The sequence below is a fragment of the Drosophila gunungcola genome (genome assembly GCF_025200985.1).
Source record: "Drosophila gunungcola strain Sukarami chromosome 2R unlocalized genomic scaffold, Dgunungcola_SK_2 000012F, whole genome shotgun sequence".
NCBI classification, from domain to species: Eukaryota; Metazoa; Arthropoda; class Insecta; order Diptera; family Drosophilidae; genus Drosophila; species Drosophila gunungcola.
In genome coordinates this window covers 478,047-498,477 of record NW_026453170.1, presented here as the reverse complement: position 1 = coordinate 498,477, position 20,431 = coordinate 478,047, and the positions used below count along the sequence as shown (strand labels likewise).

At 39.4% G+C, this 20,431-nt stretch overlaps 1 protein-coding gene across 4 annotated transcripts; it reads right to left on the bottom strand.

Annotated features, from left to right (window-relative positions):
• Nucleotides 1-712: 712 nt before the first annotated feature.
• LOC128255836 (protein GDAP2 homolog) lies at nucleotides 713-19,120 on the bottom strand. Of its 4 annotated transcripts, XM_052985605.1 has the most exons (13): nucleotides 18,872-19,120; nucleotides 12,459-12,525; nucleotides 12,249-12,400; nucleotides 11,992-12,134; nucleotides 11,795-11,927; nucleotides 10,956-11,065; nucleotides 10,633-10,887; nucleotides 8,136-8,263; nucleotides 7,961-8,061; nucleotides 2,056-2,209; nucleotides 1,861-2,000; nucleotides 1,596-1,794; nucleotides 713-1,528 (listed from the first exon to the last, which is right to left on the bottom strand). In XM_052985605.1, exons 2-13 carry the CDS (start codon nucleotides 12,519-12,521, stop codon nucleotides 1,484-1,486), a joined length of 1,623 nt encoding a protein of 540 aa, XP_052841565.1. In that variant the 5' UTR covers nucleotides 12,522-12,525; nucleotides 18,872-19,120; the 3' UTR covers nucleotides 713-1,483. The 4 variants fall into 4 exon arrangements, with proteins under 4 accessions (XP_052841565.1, XP_052841566.1, XP_052841567.1 ...); XM_052985606.1 differs by lacking the exons at nucleotides 10,633-10,887; nucleotides 10,956-11,065; nucleotides 11,795-11,927; ... (2 more) ...; nucleotides 12,459-12,525; nucleotides 18,872-19,120 and adding an exon at nucleotides 9,985-10,114; XM_052985607.1 differs by lacking the exons at nucleotides 10,633-10,887; nucleotides 10,956-11,065; nucleotides 11,795-11,927; ... (2 more) ...; nucleotides 12,459-12,525; nucleotides 18,872-19,120 and adding an exon at nucleotides 8,608-8,756.
• Nucleotides 19,121-20,431: the final 1,311 nt, after the last annotated feature.

The following is a 20,431-nucleotide window of genomic DNA, read 5'->3' as shown; positions in this document are numbered from 1 at the left end:
TCGCTATAACGCTACTTGATTTCTCATTTTAGGTACTAGCCAGGCTGCCGATTGTGGTTTGAGGAAAGCGCATTTGTCGTTTATCTAAACTTCTTTTGGTTTTGGTTTTGGTTTTTTATTTTTTTTTTTAGTTTTAGGTTTTCGTTTCGTTTTGGATTTTTGGTTTTTTGTTTTAAATCAATCCCTGAGTGCATTTTACTTTGCATGTAATTGCGTAGTTGCTAAATCAACTGCTGGTGTTGGCTGTGGCTGTCTTTTGGCTCTTCAATTGGTGGTGCGCAGTGGTTTCAAAGTGGCTCTGATTTCTGATTACTGCCAGCGAGTGCCATAATTGATTCGACTAATTACAATATACCTATATATCTCACATTTACAAATATATACGTATAGCAGTGGCGTGCTATTGGCTTTGATTCTGGGTTTTTTGAGCGCAAACGGTGCATGGAAGATAAAGGTGACGTGTCTCGAGCTGGAAATCTCCGGCGCCTAAACATGATCATATCAAAGTTGAATATTTAACATTCAGTATTCAGTATTCAGTATTCATTACTCGTTATTCGTTATTCGTTAGGTTCTTTATTGGTGTTTCGATTGCTGGGAGGGCCTTACGGTGAGCTCTAGTAAGTATCTACAAAAGGTTCCGCAGCCTCATTGCTGCACTTCTCAGAGCTTCAAAATATTTGCTTCTCTACGATTTGACTTCTCGTTCGTGTCTGGTTTTGGTTTTAATTTATTAGTTGTGTATATTTAGTATATAGTTATGTATAAATACAATTGAATTATAGTACGTATGTGTGTGTATATATCGGGGGATCAAACTGCATACGCTTTAGCTCTAGTATTAATACATTAATAATACAATTTGTAATTGCAAAGATAACTAACAATATGTATACTTATTCATATATACTTTTCCCTTCCATAATCAATTATAATTTATCAATTTAATATTTAGAATAATCTTGTATATCCGTATATGCAGGGTTTCTAATCGAATTTCATTTTGTTCAGCATTGCTAACGTTTTTGGTTTCTTTTGGTATCTTAACTGGTTAACGAGTCATCCATCCACCCTTTCCATCTCCTACCAATAGTTCAACTTCTATTTTAAGCGAATTAACAAGGTTTGTTCTGCCGATGCCAACTAATTAACTAATTTACATGCACTTCATAAGAATGTTTTACACAATTATCTGGTTTTTGGGGCTGCCGATTTATGTTTTAGCTAATTGGTTTGAGGAATCGGGCGACTCGGCCACTCCCATAAAAGTATGCTACACAATGTTCAACAAAACTTGCGGCAAGTCAATCGATAAACGACAACATCGAAAGTTATGCGCAAGTAAACAAATATTACTTATCAAGAAAACAAAATACGTTCTATAAAATCTATAAAAACTTCACAATTCTGTGTGTATCTATATATATGTATGTATACGCTACGGTGGCTGCCCGCTGTCCTAGACAGCTACGATGGCCGCCATCTACGAGGCAGTCGGCACAGGATTGAAGTAATGCAGGCCATTGGTCTGTAAAGGTATCACAAAAGTCTATATAGTAACTGCAAGAAAATATGCATGGCCTGTTCCGACTTACCGCCATGTCGTACTCGGTGATGTAGGCGGGAATTTCCAGCTGATCCTTTGTGATGGCCGAGTACAGGTGCTCCACGCCCGGAAGCGAATGCACTTTGGCCTTGATGGCTGGCGCCATGAAGGTGGTGAACCACCAGGTCATCATCTTAGTCCAGAACGTGGGATGCACTATGTAGAAGGCCTTTAGGTTCTTCTTGTACCTATTACACATACGATTAAGTTAGTGAAAGTTAGTGTGGGTGAGGAGTGAAAACAAAGGGACTCACTTGTAGGGCAACACACTGTAGACCTCACGCAGCCAGTGCAGTGACGGATAGTTGTTTGTGGATGTCAGCGTATGGAAGTACGAGATGACATAGTCTCCTTTAACGATGGGATCCAGTAGCTTAATCAGATATAGCAAGGCCTAAAGAGCAAGGGAAATTAGTAATTGGGATGGGGAAATTGCTGAAAAGCACTACCTTCTCCAGGTCAATGTTCTGGGCGGGGAACCATTTGCCGCAGAACACAATCACAGGCCGACCCAGGCGGTCCACGCCGCTCTGGTAAAGGCAGCCGATGCCCGAGACCTCCGTCAAGTCCTCGACTTGGGCGCGACGCAATAGACGCTCGTACCTAAAAGGAAATAAACAAACAAAGAGTTAGTACCATACATATATGGGTTATTTTTAAAATAATCACTTAAAGAATCACTTAATTCTAAAGGGCAACTTTTAGTTTAAGCGTTTTTAATAAGAGTATATAGTCTTCAAAGAGTAGTTCTATTTTTAATTTTAAATATGTTATATATATTGTTACTAACAATAATAATTAGTTCTTATTTACTTGAGACTTTGAATTTCTTATGATAGTTCAGCAAAGACGTCAAATAAATCAAAGAACACAGTCAATATTTGTAGCACCTTTAATTTTTCTCAGAAATTTGATATCTTCGAAGCAAACAATTCAACCTCAGATCGATTGCAAAATGGATTACACGCATTGCTTGTTCTATTTAGGGTTCCTTTCGTTTTGTTTACTCTCTGGCCTTTGACTTTTCAAGTACTACGCATATAACAACTGACGCGGCGATTATGTGGGGTTGCTTGGGGGAGCGAGCAGTTCGATCGATTGTTATGTGGCGTCACGCGATTCCAGGCCATATAAGCATATACGTATAATGACAGCAGTCAATGCCCCACTGTCTGTCACGACCAGAAGCTGCTGAAAACTCTCCATGGCCGACTGCTTGAAATTCACTTCGCAAAATACAAAAAGCACTGAACATCATGTTTATCCGCTTGGCGAATTATAAATTTTATAAGCGTGCTAGGCCCATGTTTAGCTGCTTATTTCAATTTGTTAACTGAGCTAAAATCCGAGGTAAAAATTTGCCAGATAAAAGTAAAAAAATAAAATTGGAATGGACGATGAAAATGGGTCACCCAATTAATTGCATCTAGAACTGCATCTGATTGGCAAGTGAATTTATGCGCTCATTACCCATGAATCACTTGAAAAGTTGCACAGAAAATCGATATACTATTGGGAGGTACAAAGGTGTGCAAAAGTTGTGCTAAGTTGATTAACAACTTTCGACGCCACACGCCGAAATACAAACTTTCGAGCTGGCTAATTGAACACCTCAGTCTACGCTAAATTCGGACTAATGTGAGTCAATTCCAGGTGACTTAATGCTGTGATTAAACAGACAGATTTGGGATTGGCTGTGATGTTTTGCCGCCTCGTGCCGCAGTAAACTCCGGTAGCAGCAACCGATAAGCCTTTTACGACTGCAGAGAGAAACCCAGATAAAGATACAGATAATGCCCAAATGTGACGCATTGTGACGCAGTCTCAGCGAACCCATTCTCAATCATAATCTCGAAATTGGTGTTTGCCCAGCTAAAGATATAGATACAGCTGCGGATGCGGATTTCGTGGGTGGTGCCCCCTGAATGTGATTATCGTGTGAAATATACAATGAATATTAAAGCGCAATGCTAATCCATAGAATAAATCTCACACTTAAACAAGTGGGTGCCACGGAGAAGTAATAACATCGTTATTAGATCACATTTCCTGGCATCAAACACATTGCATGTTATTGTTCACTGGCACGTACGAAAAAAAATCAAGGCCGAAAGGTTTTATTTGGGTTCACTATGCAGTGGGTGAACGGTTGAAGGTTGGCTGGTTTAGTTCAACACTCAGTCAGGGGCAAAATGCAAGGCAAAACCAAAGGATGCTCGATTCCAAAAATAGAATTTGGAGCAACTATCAAGGGAACAGTACAGTTGAACTTGTCTAAAGCTGACTTTTAGAAGAGTTATGTGGTGGTAAAAAGTTAAACCCGTTTCAGAGGCCTTTTTATTAATTACACTGAAGTCGATTCCAAACAACAACTTAAATCAATTTTAACTTCTGTTTAAATGGTGCTTAATACTTGAAGTGCATTACTTGAAGTTAGTATAACAATGCTGTGTCTTAATTTGTTCCCAGCTCTCATGATTGCTTAATGCTTAACAATAACTTTAAAACATTTTAATTTCTAACTAGTTTTTAAAATTTGTTTTTAACTTTATATATATATATTTATTATAATAACTATAACAATTGTCGGATATTCGTTAAAAAGGCGTAAATTTAAAATCATATTGCACATAACACATTTTATTGTAAAATTTCATTTGAAATTTAAACATAAATTTTTAGAAAAAATCAACAAAAAATGAAAATCCTTATATTTAAAATGTGTCTCACAAATTGTATTTTTTATTGGATCGAATTGGAGCAGTACCACTGTAATGCACTCCCGCCCACCGTTGACGTCATTAACCCTTGGCGAGGACCAATTGTTTACAGCCATGGGGCGAAGCAGGGGCGGTGACTGACACATTTCAATACGGTTCACCCCACCAAGTACCAAGTTCCTAGGACTTTACCTTTCCTCCGGAGTCTCCATGAGCTCATCGGGCAGAACGTCGTTCATGTCGCCCGTGGTTTCTTGCATGGGACTGGAGCCCAAGTCAATCGACGTCATTCCTTCTAACATTGTCATAGTTTACAACGGTTTTCAAATGTAGTTGTAGTTGTTTCTGGTTTTTGTTGGTGGGTGGCACTATTTTTGGTTCCCCTTTGAGTTCGCCGTTCGCCTTTCGCGCACAATTACGGTTTATCGATTTTAAGTCAAAATAGAAATTTGGTTTTTTACAGCTAACTGCCCGATTTGATTTGTTCACCGCGGTTTCAACCCGATTTCGTATTCAATTGACGCAAAATAGTTTGTTTTTCCTTTCGCTAAATACTTATAAATAGCTCAGGGTGTTGTTTTTCTGTTAAATAATAAGTATTAGTTGGGCAGCTTGGTGGCCAGACTTTTGCGTTGTACGGAAGCGGCTGATGGAAATGCGAAAATAGTTTTTCTTTTATACTTTCAACTTTTAGGTCTGTGCGATTTTATGGATTTATCACCGATTTATATAGAATTGGCGCCCGTTGCGGTATATATATCTCGATGCACGTCCGTTCGCCGCGAGTGGAGCTTTTCGAATGAGCGAGTTTGTGGCGAGTGGGGCTGCTCTTGAATCTTTTTCGCCGCCCACAGCAGCCGCGAAGGAGAGAGAAGGAGAGACAGAGTGGCGCAGTAGCGACGACGCAGCAAAAGAATGCTCTCGCTTGCTTTTATTCTCTTCCACGTTACGATGCTACACAGTAAGAAAACTTAATGATGTTACATATCAGTTTGAATTTCTTAGACTTTCGATGCTTAAAAAATACACGAAAGTAAGACTTAATCTTCTGTAAATATTATTCACTCAACATGATGTGAAAAAATTAATCATTTTTGTATTTGAGGTGAGCATTTGAGCTCTTCTTTTCTCTGAGTGAATAATACTCTTACTGGGGAGAGAGTATAAACACTCTCTCATTTTCGGAGCGTGCGCCCTTTTGCTCCTTCAATGACAATCAGTTACAACACCAATGCCAAGAATAAGAGCAAGAACAGTTAGTGGCAAAAGCAGCAACAGCAATAGCCCAAGGACACCATGCTAGCGGCTTTATTTGCACTAATGTCAGTTGGGTCTAAAACAAAACTGTCCAAAAAATGAAATCAGTTCAAATGTTTGCGTTGTCAGTTGGCAGCTAAATGCGCAAAAAGCGAAGGCACGAATTCTATTTCGGTTCTTCCACTCGCCCACACTTATAAAGTTAGACGGTAATACCTACGTATGCGTGCAATGTGCAACATTTCCATCAAAATGGAATGTTAAAACAATACGGTAAACATGAAAAACATTACCGTTGACTCATACTACGCACATGTACATACATATGTACATATATTGTACAATGGAAATTGTTGATACATACGTTTTAGGTACGTTTCAATTTAATTTCATGAAAATACGATAATTTTAATAAAAAGAGCAGATACACATACATACATACATACATATATGGTGCTTCATGCTCTATCAAATATTGATCCTATTGTTTTTGTGTATGAGCCCAAGATGACCTCAGATTGCAAATAATTGAACGCACAGAAGAGGAAACGCCTGCACAATGGGGTGCATTCCCCCCGCACGCTTTCAAAAACCAATCGGCAACAACAAAAACTGGTCCAGGAAGCGGCGCTCACTTGTCACCAACCCACCCAATGCACCCCCCCTCTCCATTAAAGCGGTTTAATAAATTAAGTTGCCTGAGAGATGTTACGTTTAAATGTCTACAAAATGTGTGCAAGGCATTTGTGCGGTTTCATTCAATGAACTGCAACGGTGCGATATTCTGGATGTACTGCCACCGGCCGATCCGGTTACCAACAGATTCCCATTCCGAATTGCATTTCCACTCCGATCCGAGCTGTCATATTAATTATTTTAATTAGGGGAACTGACAATATTTGGGGGTAGTATGCATTTTACGAATGCGAAGCACAATCCTAATGAGACACTTTATTTTTTTTTCTGATAAACTCATCTGTGCAATTACTTTGATTCAAGGCGAATTTTATCTGAGGTTTAAACGTTAGTAAGCTCTTAATTCCTTATATTAATATTTAACACAGGGATTTTTTACTCTATGTAGATAATGTCTCCAACATTTTTTTTGCTCTTTAGAACGGATCATTTCACTTGCTTTTGTCACAGTCATTATCTCTGCTTGTATGAGTATTTGTAAATATTCATAAATATTTACCTCAAAGGTTATTTCACCACGTATTACGGTATTACATCTTATTAAATTGCTTAAAAAGCGAAATGCATTGATCTTTATTCCTTATTTACATATTAATCTGTTTGGTTTTATTGAAATAGGCTAAAGCCAGAGTAAATATTTCAATGAAAAAACAGTGTTCCACACAATGTCATCTTAATTAAAAATTAATTAAAAAAAAAAAAAGTAATGAACCCATTTTTAGACCAGCACCAAAGGGCCCGGCCTGAAAGCTATAAATATTTTTGTCCGATTTCACGCAAACTATGACGCCACAATGTTTCATATTCCCACGTCACAGTTTGCGTCACAAGAAAAAGCACACAAAACACTTGGCCAGTTCAATTAGCGTTGTGCAGGACGATGGGCAAGCACTTTCCTTACACCACTCCACTTTATTCCGCTTGAATTCAATTCAATTTGTGCCTTAGCCCGAGTTCCCGAGTTGCGTGCCACGGGTCTCTAAAATTTCGACAAACGGCAGAATTTACATAGAGCGGTTGAAAGAGGAAAGGCATTTGCTAGACGGTTAAGATATTTCCGGCATGCTCGAGTAATAAATATGCTGGACGAGGTGTTTATGGGCGGAGAAGGTGGGCCAAGCCATACTATGTGCCCTTTTGGAAGCCTTATAGGCTGCAGGTGTTCCCACCCAGTCAAGAAAGTTGTGTGAGGCAGTGCGGAGTCTAGTGCCTCAGCTGCTCAAAGGGGTAACTACTTAACTTAGGTTAAACAGTTGTTTCTGAACTAAAATTAAGTTGAGTTTAATTAATGTCTTTTTATAGCTGCAAGTTAAGAGCAATTTCTTGCAGACACAAGTTTGTGTTTGAGAATAACATTTTGGGTATAGCAACGTGTAAACAATTTTAATCAAAAAATTCCAGATTAGGTCTCTATAATGTTGGTTCTAAGTATTATTATGATTCACCCATTAAACAAATGAAAGCCTTTTTACTCTTATTATCGTTTGCCTAATGGCGTGTTTACGATTTCGATTATGTGCTAATTGCAAACTCTTTAGACAGATTCTTACGTGTAAATATGAAAAAATCAAAGAACATAAATTAGATTGATGCCGATTTATGTCAATGCCAAAGCTTGCAAGATAATCTTGTAATATTAATTGTAGAATTTTAATTTTAATAAGTAGCAAGTCAGACTTACCTTTCCTGGTGCTCAACCCCCTCGACGCCCTCGGATATGACATTCTCGTAAACTCCAGTGCGCGGGCGATCGCTGAGCAGGTGCTGCCGGTCCAAATCGCGCTGTTTGGGAGGTCAAAGTATTCCATAAATTAGCACACTCAGATTCGATCGAGGTGTTTTTAAATGGAACTCACCTGAAGCTGAGCCTGCAAACCGCTGCTATACGAATTAAGGCTGAGACCGTTCATATCGCGAGCTCCGTACTCCAGATCCGAGCTATTGCCCTCCATATCGTGTGGACTCACGTCTGAATCGTCGTCGGCTGGAATAGGGAAAAAAAGCTTGTTCAGTTTCAGAAGATAAATACATTTGGTGGTGTGTTGTGTTGAACAAATTAATAAAATGTAAACTTGAAAAGCATAATAAACGTTTAACATATTAAGCGACCAAAACGGTTGTTAGGTAGCTAATATCCTTGTTAAATAGGTAAACTATAATTGCATCTTTGTTTATCTTTTGAAGTGTAGGGAACTCAATTGTTAAATCACGGAATGTTTCCCCAAATAATAATTCTTTTGATTATATCCTTATTAAGCATAGGTCTACTGAAAATTAGTTGTTTTTTCTTTGTCTATCATTTGGGTCGTGGGGTCTTATGGTCTTTACACGAGAACTCAAACGAGTTGTTTATCATTCTGCGCTGGATTTCGATAATCGGCGCAGAGCTAACACTTTCTGTAATCGTGTCCGAACTTCAGCGCTTCGGAATGTGAGTTGAACTGAACGCCAGCTCTTGGCAAGCGAGGCAACAATGCGAGCGGTAAACGCACGAGCGTTGAGCAAAAACTGGAAACTGCCCACGCCCCCACGTGTCGCCCCCGCCATTCCTCCTCTTGTCGAGCACTCGCTTTGCATCGCTCTCGGGAGATAACTGATAACGCTGATATCTCGACTGCGGCGACATGATTTAGGCCCAGAATGGAACTTGGCCAGGACAAACACAGGAGTGACACTCCGCGTGATAAGCGCAGCAAAAGCAAGTTAACTAACTTTTGTTGATAAACTAACGAAACACAAATGCGCTAGCTTTCGCTTAACATGGCTTGAGTAACAACGTGTAATCAAATTTAAGGTGAGATTTACTTTTCAAGTTTATTTGGATAGGAAGCTTATGGGCAGTTACACTTAAATTACATATGAACGGAATGAAATTAAGAATAAGAATATCATAACAATTAAAAATTTTAAAGCCATACTCTACCACCTATAGCAGAAGACATTTTTTCCAAAAAAGACGTTTAGGATTGGCAATTTGCTCTAAAGATTAGCATTTACTGTTGACTCTGGTAAAATATTCTTGTTTTTGTTAAAAAAAAAATCGTTCTCAATAATTTTGTAAAGTTAAAAATCGGAGAAAATAAATTAAATCTAATTTTCAAGGAAATTTTGAACTGTGCAAAGCCTATAACTTAAATTAAAATTCGTTTTTTTTTGGACCCCCGTAATGTAAATTTATGTTTGTTTTCATAGGGGCTTATTATTTAATTAAAATGCATGTACATATATAATCCAAATCAGTTTTAATAAGTAATTAAAAAAAAAAAAATTCGAATAAAATTGATTTTAAAGTAGTACCTAATTAGTACCTAATTTATGGCAGTTTAACTGTTTTTTTTTCAAATTTAGTTCCTTGGGAATTTTTATCGATTTAAATGCAAGTCCATTAAAAATATTTTTTTTTTTTGCTCCATATGTGAAGATAACAATATTAAATAAGTAAATTCCGATTTTACACAGGATTGTACAAGTCAGTTTTCATGGTTATTTATACATTATTGTCCTAAAAGTATGCAACGAATTCAGAACCGATTTCAGAGCACTCGGCTTTTAGTCAATTGACATTAACTAACTGCGACATCGGCGGAGTTAGGTTTTCAATGCCAAAATGTTTTTCACTTTCAAATGGACTAATGACACATATTTGATTTGGGTTCTTGGAAAACTCGTGGAAGAAACACTGACAAATAAGATAGATTGTATTACCTAAAGTCTCAAAAAAAAAAAAAAAAAACGAAAACAGCGACTTTTGTCTGGGCCAATCGAATGCAACTACTGCCAAGTGACCCGCACACGACCGACTTTGCAGCGCAACTGAAGCCATAGAAGTCGGGCAGCCAGTCAACATAGCGGACCAGCAAATTTCACATATATTTCGCTTTTGTTTCGTCTGCTATTCACTTGTTTTCTTTTTGTTTCACTTATCTTATCGACAGTCAACCAAGGAATTGTATATACCTCATGTGGAATCATTGCCATGATAGGTGTCCTTATCATCGACAGTCGATTGATAAGCGGGCAGTGGGAAAACAGTGACGAAAGTCGCAATCTCGCAATACAATCAGAAAAGTGCACAGAAAAAAAAAAACAATCATCTTGAACTTATAGATTAAATATGAGCGAAAAGAAATTAAGAATAAGAATATCATAACGATTGAAAATTTTAAAGCCATACTCTACCACCTGTAGCAGAAGACATTTTTGGCAAAAAAAATTAACCTGAAAGCTTATCGTTACTCAAATAAATAAATAAATAAATTTTTTGATAACAAAAAAACATATGTGTTTTATATTACCAAATCACCAAAGACCAAAAGTGTATTTCCCCACCATAATTTCTGGTTGCTTACTCACCCAGACGATGACGCATGTGGACACTGTGCTGGGGATTGCGGATAATGCGTATCTGGCGGTCGGGATCCGGATGCTGTGGCTCGCCGAACTCCCCGCCAATGTCCTTGGGCAGCTGCCACAGGGCACTGCGCTCCTCCAGCTGATCCCTGGGGAAGTACAGTGGGGCCAGGACCTCGTAGGTGCCGCGCTCGCTGCTGCCCACGCACAATATCACAACCTGCAGCGTGCACTTGTCCAGATAGCGGCGAATAGTACCTGCTCGTAGCATAGTTATGATCGGTTGACAGATCTCGGTCGGGATAAATAATATATTCGGTACTCACGCAGGGCAATGTGGGATGCCACATCCGCTGGAAAGCTCTTCTGGTGGGCACTTATGTTGCACAGGGCAATGGTGTGTAGGTTCAGTTCCTTCGCTTTGCAGAGGACATTTCTAAAGGTGAGTCGTTCAGATAACATTTAAAGTTAATGTTAATAAGTTAAAGTTTAATTAATTGCAATCTAACGCAATTTAAACAATCTTTTAAAGTTACTTAGTTTAATAACATTTTTGAGCTATCCATTTTCCGCGGGTGCATACAGAAATCTGTTCTAACCAAACTCCAACCAAGAGTCCATAAGACTTCAATTCGAAAATAATAGAAAAGACTTCTGTAGAACTTTTCCAAACTCTCATTGTTGTGACCAATGAAAAACAAAACACTAGCAACTTTTTTTTTTAGAAAGCTAAAATTAAATGTTAGTTAATAAAATGTGAGAAAACAAAATTCTTCATATATAATTCATATTAAAATATGTATACTACACGACTTTATGCTTTACGTCACAGTTTCCTTCTTTTGTACATGCATTTCGATCTATCTTTGCTTTTAGATTGTAAGCTTGAAACTTTTTTTTTCGTAACATGTTATATATTATCTTTCTTCTTTGGTGACTACAAAGTGACCATAATCTAATTCGTTCTGGTGTGTTCTAAAGATTAGTCACTTGTTTACTACGCAAAAAATAAATACGTCTAATCGACAAATGACTGTCTCTATAGACAATTCAAACTAAGAAAACATTTAAAGAACAGCTGTTAAAACGGTGAGTCAGTTAGGTAAGTCTATTCATAGAGTAGCGTTTTGTTAAATTGGAAAGTACTAAAGTAGGACTAACTGACCTGTAGCAACAGTGTAGTGTGTTCTCGGCGGCCGTCTTGAACTTTTCCCTGTAGGCAGGTGCCACCGTATGCAGCACATACTTGGCGGGCAGATTGTATCCACGCGTGATGCGTACATCGCCAGTGCGGCATTCTAAGAAAGAAAAAGATTGCAGTCAGCAGAGTTCAATAAACAAGACCTTTAGGCCCTTACTAACCCTTAACAGTGGTGCTTAGCTCCTCCCGCAGCTGGTTGCCAGCCACGGCGAAGATGCGCTCCGATATGCTATTGCTTTCAGTCAGGGTCTCATCGCTGGTGTTTGTGATGGCGTCCACCTCCAGAGTGGTCATGTCACCATCCCTAAAGATATAACAAAGGTACGTGTTATAAAAGCGACATAATTAATAACAGTTAGTTAATAACAGTTAAGACTACTTCACAGATCGTTTTCAATCATTCTAATGGCGATCTTACCAGATTACGAAGCGATTGTTGACATCTTTGGACAGGGGGAACGGACTGCGATTGTGCCGGGGTCCCCCCAGATTGGAATAGTCCGTGATCGGCAGCCGTGTGTCTGTTTTCTGTGAGCCACCCCAGGTGGCCAGATTATCCAACTTGATGAGCTGAAACCAAGAGTAATGAAATGACCACTTTTCAAAGTATACACTTTGGAGTACTCACACATGGGCTAGAGCTGGATTCGAATGCTTTGAAGTCCACATTTGAGTTCGTGTCGAGACGCATTGCTCTGTGGGAATACGAAAAGCGAATCAAGTCAGTTCCATGCACATCACTCGGTTCGCCAATCAATCAGTCTTTAACTGGCTAAATTTAGTTACCCCCAACATAACCTGTTCTGCGCCGTTCCCATTTCGGTCGGCCAATTTGTTTACAATCAACTCTTTGTCCGGCTTCAGCCAGTTTCAGCCCGTACAATCTCGAGTGCGTGGGTTTGGGGGGCTATAAGCTATCTGCGAGTGGCCAGAACTCCGCGGATGAATCACGACTGGAGCCGAGCCACACCTCGCCCTCGCCAAAAAAGCATTTAGTTCGGTGTGTGTGCGAAGGCACCAAATGAAATCCATAAATATTTACATTCTAATTGTCATCGTTAGTTGTCATCACGTAGACGGAAGATCTTAATTCGCGGGTAAACACAAAAAAAAGAGCAGGGGAAGAGCTAAATACGTATTATTCAGAGGGTGTGAGTGTGAGATAGGGCTGCAGAGATGGCAGAGGTCCAATATATTATTTATCATGGGGTGAGAAGATGTTCAAGCTGGACATCCACTGTCGTAAAATATAATTGACTAAATAGGTTTAAGCTTAATATATACATTTGATGGTTAACATTTGATGCCTAACAGGTATTTGTACTTTTCGTTTTAGATATAGTAATTCTATTATAAATGAAACAGAGTGCCACAATGCCCTTAAAATAAGATAGTGCATTTCAGGTAGGCACTTCCCGTCACTGACTATAGAGTAATCGTAAGGCTGCTGCAGTGATGCCACACACTCACACCCTGCCCCCTGCTTCCACACCTGCTGGATGTGCGTCACGAGCCGAGTGAAAGGTGAAAACAACAGCAACAACAGCAACAACAGCAGGAACAGCAAAAACAGCAAAAACAGCAGCAACTAATAACGCTGGCAAGTGCAAACTGCAGCTGCGCTCTTAATTGCCATATCAAACGCTCCAGGGGGCGGCTCCCACGCCCACCAGTTGAGCACGGCGCCCTTTGCCCTTTCCAGGTGAACAGAACTAAACCGAAAGCGGACGCCAGCGGATGCCAGGGGGCAGGGAGCAGGGATCAGGGGGAGTCTCTGACCCAAATTGACTCTTTGGGAATCGAGCGGCTATATATAGTGCCGCACAGATCACGGCTATTGTCATGGATGTGTGTCGAGTGGTGCCATCCACACAATGCAAAACTTTCCACAGCCACTTGAGTAAACAGCGTGGATTTGAAGGTAACATGTATGTTATCTGGGTTAAATGAATGCAAGTGGCTACAATCGTAGTAGGGAAATAAAAGCTGATCTCAGCGTCCAACGAAAATGGAAAAACGTGAGTCGGTTTTGGTCACACTTCGTGGAATCAGTTATAAATGCAAAGGTCGAAATGTTGGTATTAACTTGGAATTGTCTACAAAAGCACAATTGTTGGTAAAATGACCAAACTGACCATCTACTGTTTTCTTTACAACAGGGGTGTTTCTTTAAATAGGAACACATAAGACATAATAGAATAATATTTATCTTTGTGAAAGTCTGCCTTTTAACGATTGTAAATTTTTAATTTAATACAAATTTTTAAATGATTTTTTAAACTTACTTTTTCGTACAAAAGAGTTAATAATTTATAGTAGACTTCTCTATGAAGATTGTAAAGAATCTTTCCAATCTAAATTGGCATCTTAAACACACACAACACACAAAATTGATAAGAAAGTTGGAAACAAAAAATATGTATTGCTGTAGCTTCCACTGTAGCTAATGAGTTCCATTCAAGGTATTCTGTATAAGCAACCACTATAACGTCATTTCATTGCTAGATCAGCCGGTAAAAAGCAATTAAGCACACATTCAAATGTTCGTAATGGGTCCCCGAAGATGTGAGAGGGAAGGAGAGTGATAAAGCTTTACGTGATCGGCTATTGATCGCGGGCCTTACATAAGAATTGTTATTTTCTTTTTTTTTTCTGTGCTCGACTGACACCCTGTATACAAGTTCGACTGGTCTAACCAGCATTTAAAGTTGACAAATATTATACTGCTTGTTTACTTATGTCCGTTTCTGTTGTTTTTGCAGGAATGTATAGTGGCTTACAGAAACACAAATGACGCCTCGACTGAGTTAGCCTTTTGATTAGCTTGTCCGGCTAACCACCCACTTCCACCTTCCCTTCTCGTTTACCTATAGACCAAATAAACAAAGTGCCATTCTCGTTGACACACAGTGAAAATAACACCGAAATTGGTCATTAACAATGGAATTTCCATTTTGATAAAACCATTATTATGAAGGCGGAATAATAATAAAAAAACAATTATATGTGCACACTTTTTTTTACCTCAATATAGATAAAGATCGAAAATAAATATCTCATATTTCTCAGATTTGCATAAGCATTTTTTTTTGATAAACTGTTCTCTTAAAGAAGTGGTTTGTTTTTTATAAAAATTTCATTTAGCAAAATATTATAAATATTTTAAATTTATTTTATACAATTAAAAAAAAAATTTAACTTGTTGGCTACTAAATTGAAATAAACGGGGAGTCACAATAATATTAAATTATGGATTCAGTTGGTTTAAAACTGAATTCAAAGCTCAGCTGGCTTTTAAGTACTTTTTAAGTACTTCTAAAACATTTTGATCAAAGATTAATGGATTTAAAAAAAATAATATGATGGGTATAGGTTAAATATAGAGGTATAAAAACATGTTTCCATCTCTTAATCGAAGGTTTAAGTTACCGAAGTGGCATATTCTTGGAATATTTTTCGTGTCTGCTGCCAAGAGATTTGTTTTAAGCTGCAGTATGTGGCTACAAGTGTGGCAGCCAAGTGGCAGGCTGGTCTCTGGCCGATAACTGGCATTGCAGTTATTCCTCGGATTGCATTCAGCTTGGGCAATCACAATCCACCCACTCCACTCCACTCCACCCAACCACCCACTAGCGACTGGCTGAAGTCCAATGGGCGCACATGTGATCCCCAGCTTTTCCTTCGCCTCGCCTTGATTTGTCTTGCCAGTTGGCGTGCCCGAGTCAATTACATTATTTCAACTGTGCTGCATGACATGATTTCCACCTCTCCTCCTGCTACTTTCCCCTGCTTTCCCCTGAGGAGGGGACTGGAAAATAGTGAAAAGTAGCAGGAGGCAATCGACTTAAATGTAAATATTGCAGGGCAAAGAGCTTCTATTGGTTTAACGATACGAAAATCTGTTGAAGGCTATTGGCATATAATTTGTTTAAGAATGACAGAAAATTGGTAAGGCAATACGAAGAAAGGCAAACAAATTTTTGTTTAAGTTAGACGACAAATTCCATAAATTTTGAAATCAATAAAAGGTAAAAACCTAGTCATTGCAACTCATTTATTGTCAAATTGCAGTATGTTTTACCACTACCTCAACAAGTCCAATGGTTACATGCGACATTATTGATTGAATACTACATATATTATGACAATAAATTAGATAGCAGTATTTAAATAGAGTGCCTTTTTCACATGTAGACATGCCTATTAGTTTTTAATAAACGTAAAAACGTCAATTCAGACAACTTTTCACAATTAATAAAATGAAATACTACCTAATATTTTTGTAGTGATTAGAAAATTGTAAAAAATGCAGTTGAAATTTTGCTGCCACTCTTTAGAGGTACTTCCTATTCGACCATGAAAAGTATGGGATATACTCACTCGTATGAGATTTTTTTGGGCTGTAAGCTGACTTGACTCCCTTCGGCACCCGTTCTCATTTGGGCCAGATAATGCTGCCAGCAAGTTTGTTTACGCTACACGCTCAATCCGCCAAACTGTTGCATAATAAATGCGAAATTGTCGCCCACATGCCAAGGCCTCTGCCGAGCTGGGCAGGTTCCAAGAAACGAAAAACAAAAAAAAACAAAAAAAAACACTAATAAATACACGAAATACTTGGCTTTTGTTGGCGTCGTGGGGCATGTAAAACTACAGGAGCTCCAGTAGCATTGGAAGTAACATTGGCATTACCGGAGTCCCAACGAATCCAACTGGGCTGCGCTTGGCACGGACCGAAACCGAAACCGAACATTCCATGCATTAAGTATACGCCGTGTGTGCGCTGTATGCTCAGGTTGTTGGCATTGTCCTTTGCCTTCTGATCTCTGGCCCCGAGAACAAGCCAGCCGAAAAATCCGGCCAAAGAGAAAACAGTGCCAGGCGGGGAGCGTTCCGCGTTCCGCATTCCGCGATTTGTGTATCTTCAAGTCAGCGTCGCCCAAATATTTGCCGTTTATATTTACTTTGGATGCGTCATAGGCAAGGTCTAACCTCGAGTCTGCCGCCGTGTAGCGTTCCAATCATTGGCTATTAGCCCGGCCGCTTCTCGGCTTAGTTTGCCGTGACGTCAGCGAGATTAATTTCCCGCAGCCATTGTTAACGGCAAATTGCAGCAATTTTCCAGGCATTATCTCCCACTAAATTGTGTCAAATTATCGCACAAGGCCCAAATACTAATTATAATCTGCAGCAGTCAGCTCGTTCTTCTTTGGATCGGATCCAAAGCAAGTGCATTTATATAATGTCGTTTGCTGGAGCATTAAGTGAATGGTCAAATACTCCGACAATGGTGCCATTCAGCGGTGGTTGTTGTTGTTCTGCCTGGCCAGCTCGAATGACCCCAATAAGCTGGCCAACTGCCCGAACAATAACTCCAATATAACGCGGACCAGTTTGGGGGGAAATTACATTTCTATTAAGGAAATTCCATAGACAAGTGTATGTTTATGTGTACACATATTGTATGGCGGCAAATGCTAAAACGCTTATTATTAATTGTCAGTTGGTGCTGGAATGGGCGAGCACAGTGGGCCCGACAGGGAAAATAAATTCTTAAAAATAAAATTGAAAACCAAACTGAAAAATCGTTAGCCAATTATGTGGTAAAATTCAACTTATCATTTGAAATATGCACATTAAATATAAAACTTTATGATTTATAGAGCATTTTTGTCATTGAAAAAAAAAATGGTATTTCTTGCTGTACTAAGTGAATAATTAACACTTAATGAAGTCATAATTGTAAACGTATATCTTCAAGATTGGAAAAAAGAATCTCTTTAGAGATTGAAAATAAGTATTCTATTAGTCGCATCTTTTTAGTGAAGTTATTAAATGTCAATAACTTTTTAAGGGATCCTAAAGCAATAGATTTAAAGCTTTTAAGAGCTCGCTGTACTTAAAGACTGTTTAAAACTTCAAGGACTTTGCCAAGTTTGTGGGATTTTGAGTAAACTATAAAGCGATTTTACGGCCCATTGTGACTGCCCTGGGCCATTTTCATACAGCATGATAATTGAGCTGAGTTGGCCATTGTACTATACGGGCATTAGCCACGGGCCCCAAGGGATCCGGTGGCCCGTTCAGCTGGCTGCGAAGGATTGATGGCTGTTGGGCGGGAAACTCTCTAACGAAGTGCGGGAAACTGCAGTCATATTTGATATTCAGCACAAAAAAATTGAAAATTGAAGAAAAGGCTGCGGTGGAATCCAGTTTTGGGGTCCGGTTCCTGGTCTCAATCAAATGCTTCGCCACTCGCTTATTTATGTATATTCGTATAAATTTCTAATGCATTCGCAGCCGATGTTGCAGCACGTACAAAGTGGTGGAGGAGAAACGGGTGGAAAACGGCTGAAAATTGGGGCCGCCTGGTTGGGGGCTGGAGGTAAATGTTGTCAGTGAATAAACCTGTCACTGAATGAACTTTACGAAACTCGCTACTAAACCAAAATCATAAATAATTAGTGCTATGGCCGCACGCCCTCTACAAAGCTGAGAAGTGGAAGTTGCACAAGCTCGGCTCTTGAAGGTTATTCCACTTTTTGTGAGTGTGTGCGCGTGTCTCTCCGTAATTGCTTGTGTATTTGTGTTTATGTTCACCCTCTCGTAATAAAAGAACGCTTTCTGCTTGCCACAAATAAAATCAAAATACTGGTTATTGTATAACCAAGACTTTGTTTTGTCCTGCTTCCCTTTTCTTGCCTTTTCGTAACTATTTTTCGAGAACTATTTTTGAAAAATGCACACACAACTTTTTTGAAATGAAAACACCAAAAGACAACACACACAGACACAGACGCAAGCGTGGGCAAACACTCACAGATACTGCGTACACTGACAGCTACTACGAACACCGTTAAGCGGGCGAAGGGCAAGGGGCGGTGGGCGGAGGGCGGTAGAAGTGAGATAAAAGAAAACGCGGTAGGCGCGGCGGTTATTCAGGTAACGCACTGTCAGAGTGTGTGTGTGTGTGGATTTTTGCCTGCCTTCGACTGTGTGTGTGTGTGTATTTGCAGTTCAAACTTTACGGCCTTTACGCACTCTGTTCGTCGATCAATGAATCAAACTCCAACTCCAGAAAGCAGCTTTAATCACTTGTGTCGCCCGTTTCGCTCAGTGTTCTCGATTTTAACTCCACTGCGATAGTGTGCGTGTGCCGTGTCCGTGTCGGTAAGTGTGTGTTTGGTGTGTTGCAAGCTTCAGTTGTGTGGCTCTCGACTCAAATCACTCTTAACGCCACCGCTCGTCTGAAATCCGCGTTCGACACTGAGAGCTTTTGGGCCAGCGTTAAACTTTCGACTACCTCAAAGAAGAAGTGTGGCTAAATCCAAATCACAAAAAAGCACTACTTTTTCCTGAAGCATTTGTTTAAATATTGCTAAATTTTTGCAATCACTCACTGTGCCCGTATTCCCTATCACAAGTTTACATTTGTTAAATGTTTATACACATTTTTAATAAGAAATGTTTTCTTAAATCACCGGTACCTTTAGTAGACCATAATTTATTTAAATAAAAGTTCATAATCTGCAAGGTTAATAATAATTACTTTTCTTTATAGAATTACTGATGTCTGTATATCTAAATTTCCATAATTAAGAATGCCCCTTGTTTTAAGAACAATTTTAAAACGAAAATTATGATACTAAAAATTACTTTCTACAGACACTTGACAAAAGCTGGCTGCCCTGAAAGTAAAAGCTTCCAAAAAGCTATTCGAACGTTATGGCGCGTATACTTAATTTTTTAAAGCTTTAGAAATAGCAATTTACTTGTTTTCGCAACGGATTTAACTTCACGTGTGCTTTTGAAACAAATTCTTTGTTAATAGCACAAGCAAATATGGTCCAGCCACTATGGGAATGGCAATTTCCTGGCCATTTGTATATGGCTCTTTTAGCCGTTGGCTCATCTGCATAGACTTATCTATTTTTGGCTCGCTTAGTATCTCCTCAGGCACGCGAAAAACTCTTTGGGCCATTAACAAGCTAATCAAAATGCATAAATCACCAATATACAAGATGCCGACTACAAAGTCGCTGTCGCACGGCGATCCATTCACCTGCGGCCAGGCCAATGTGTGTTTGTCATATTTCCCACTTATCAACAACTTCATGGACCCGCTCCGGGTCATATAACATTGACGCTAAAAACGCTAGACGGCTGCAGTTGGCTAAAAAAATTATACAATTACCCGAAAACACATGCGAATTAAATTGTACAAAAAGTGAAACCAGCAAAAGAAGCGAAAGCCAACCGGCTGCAGATGAAAATTAAAACGAAGATGAAGTTGTAGCTCCAGCTGAAGTCGAGGTTGAGGCTGTCTTAAGCCGGCTGTCCCGTTCCACTCCCAAGATGCATTTCGGTGGGTCCCCATCCCCATCCCCATCCCCATCCCCATCGCCATCCCCATCGACATCGCCATCGCCATAGCCATTCCAGTCCCCAACTCCGCTGGCTCATAATCGGCAGATGTTAGCCATAAAATTGGAAAGGAGGAAACAGTTGACCATTCCATTCCATTCCATTGGCCAACTGGTTATGGATGGCGAATCTGCCAGCGAACTTCTCGAACCCCCATGTCCAATGTCCAATGTCCAT

Coding starts and splice junctions, on each gene's coding strand:
- LOC128255836 (XM_052985605.1), bottom strand. CDS start 12,521: ATGCGTCTCGACACGAACTCAAATGTGGACTTCAAAGCATTCGAATCC. Junction 11,066..11,794: donor ACACTACACTGTTGCTACAG/GTCAGTTAGTCC, acceptor ACTCACCTTTAG/AAATGTCCTCTGCAAAGCGA. Junction 1,795..1,860: donor TACAGTGTGTTGCCCTACAA/GTGAGTCCCTTT, acceptor TATGTGTAATAG/GTACAAGAAGAACCTAAAGG.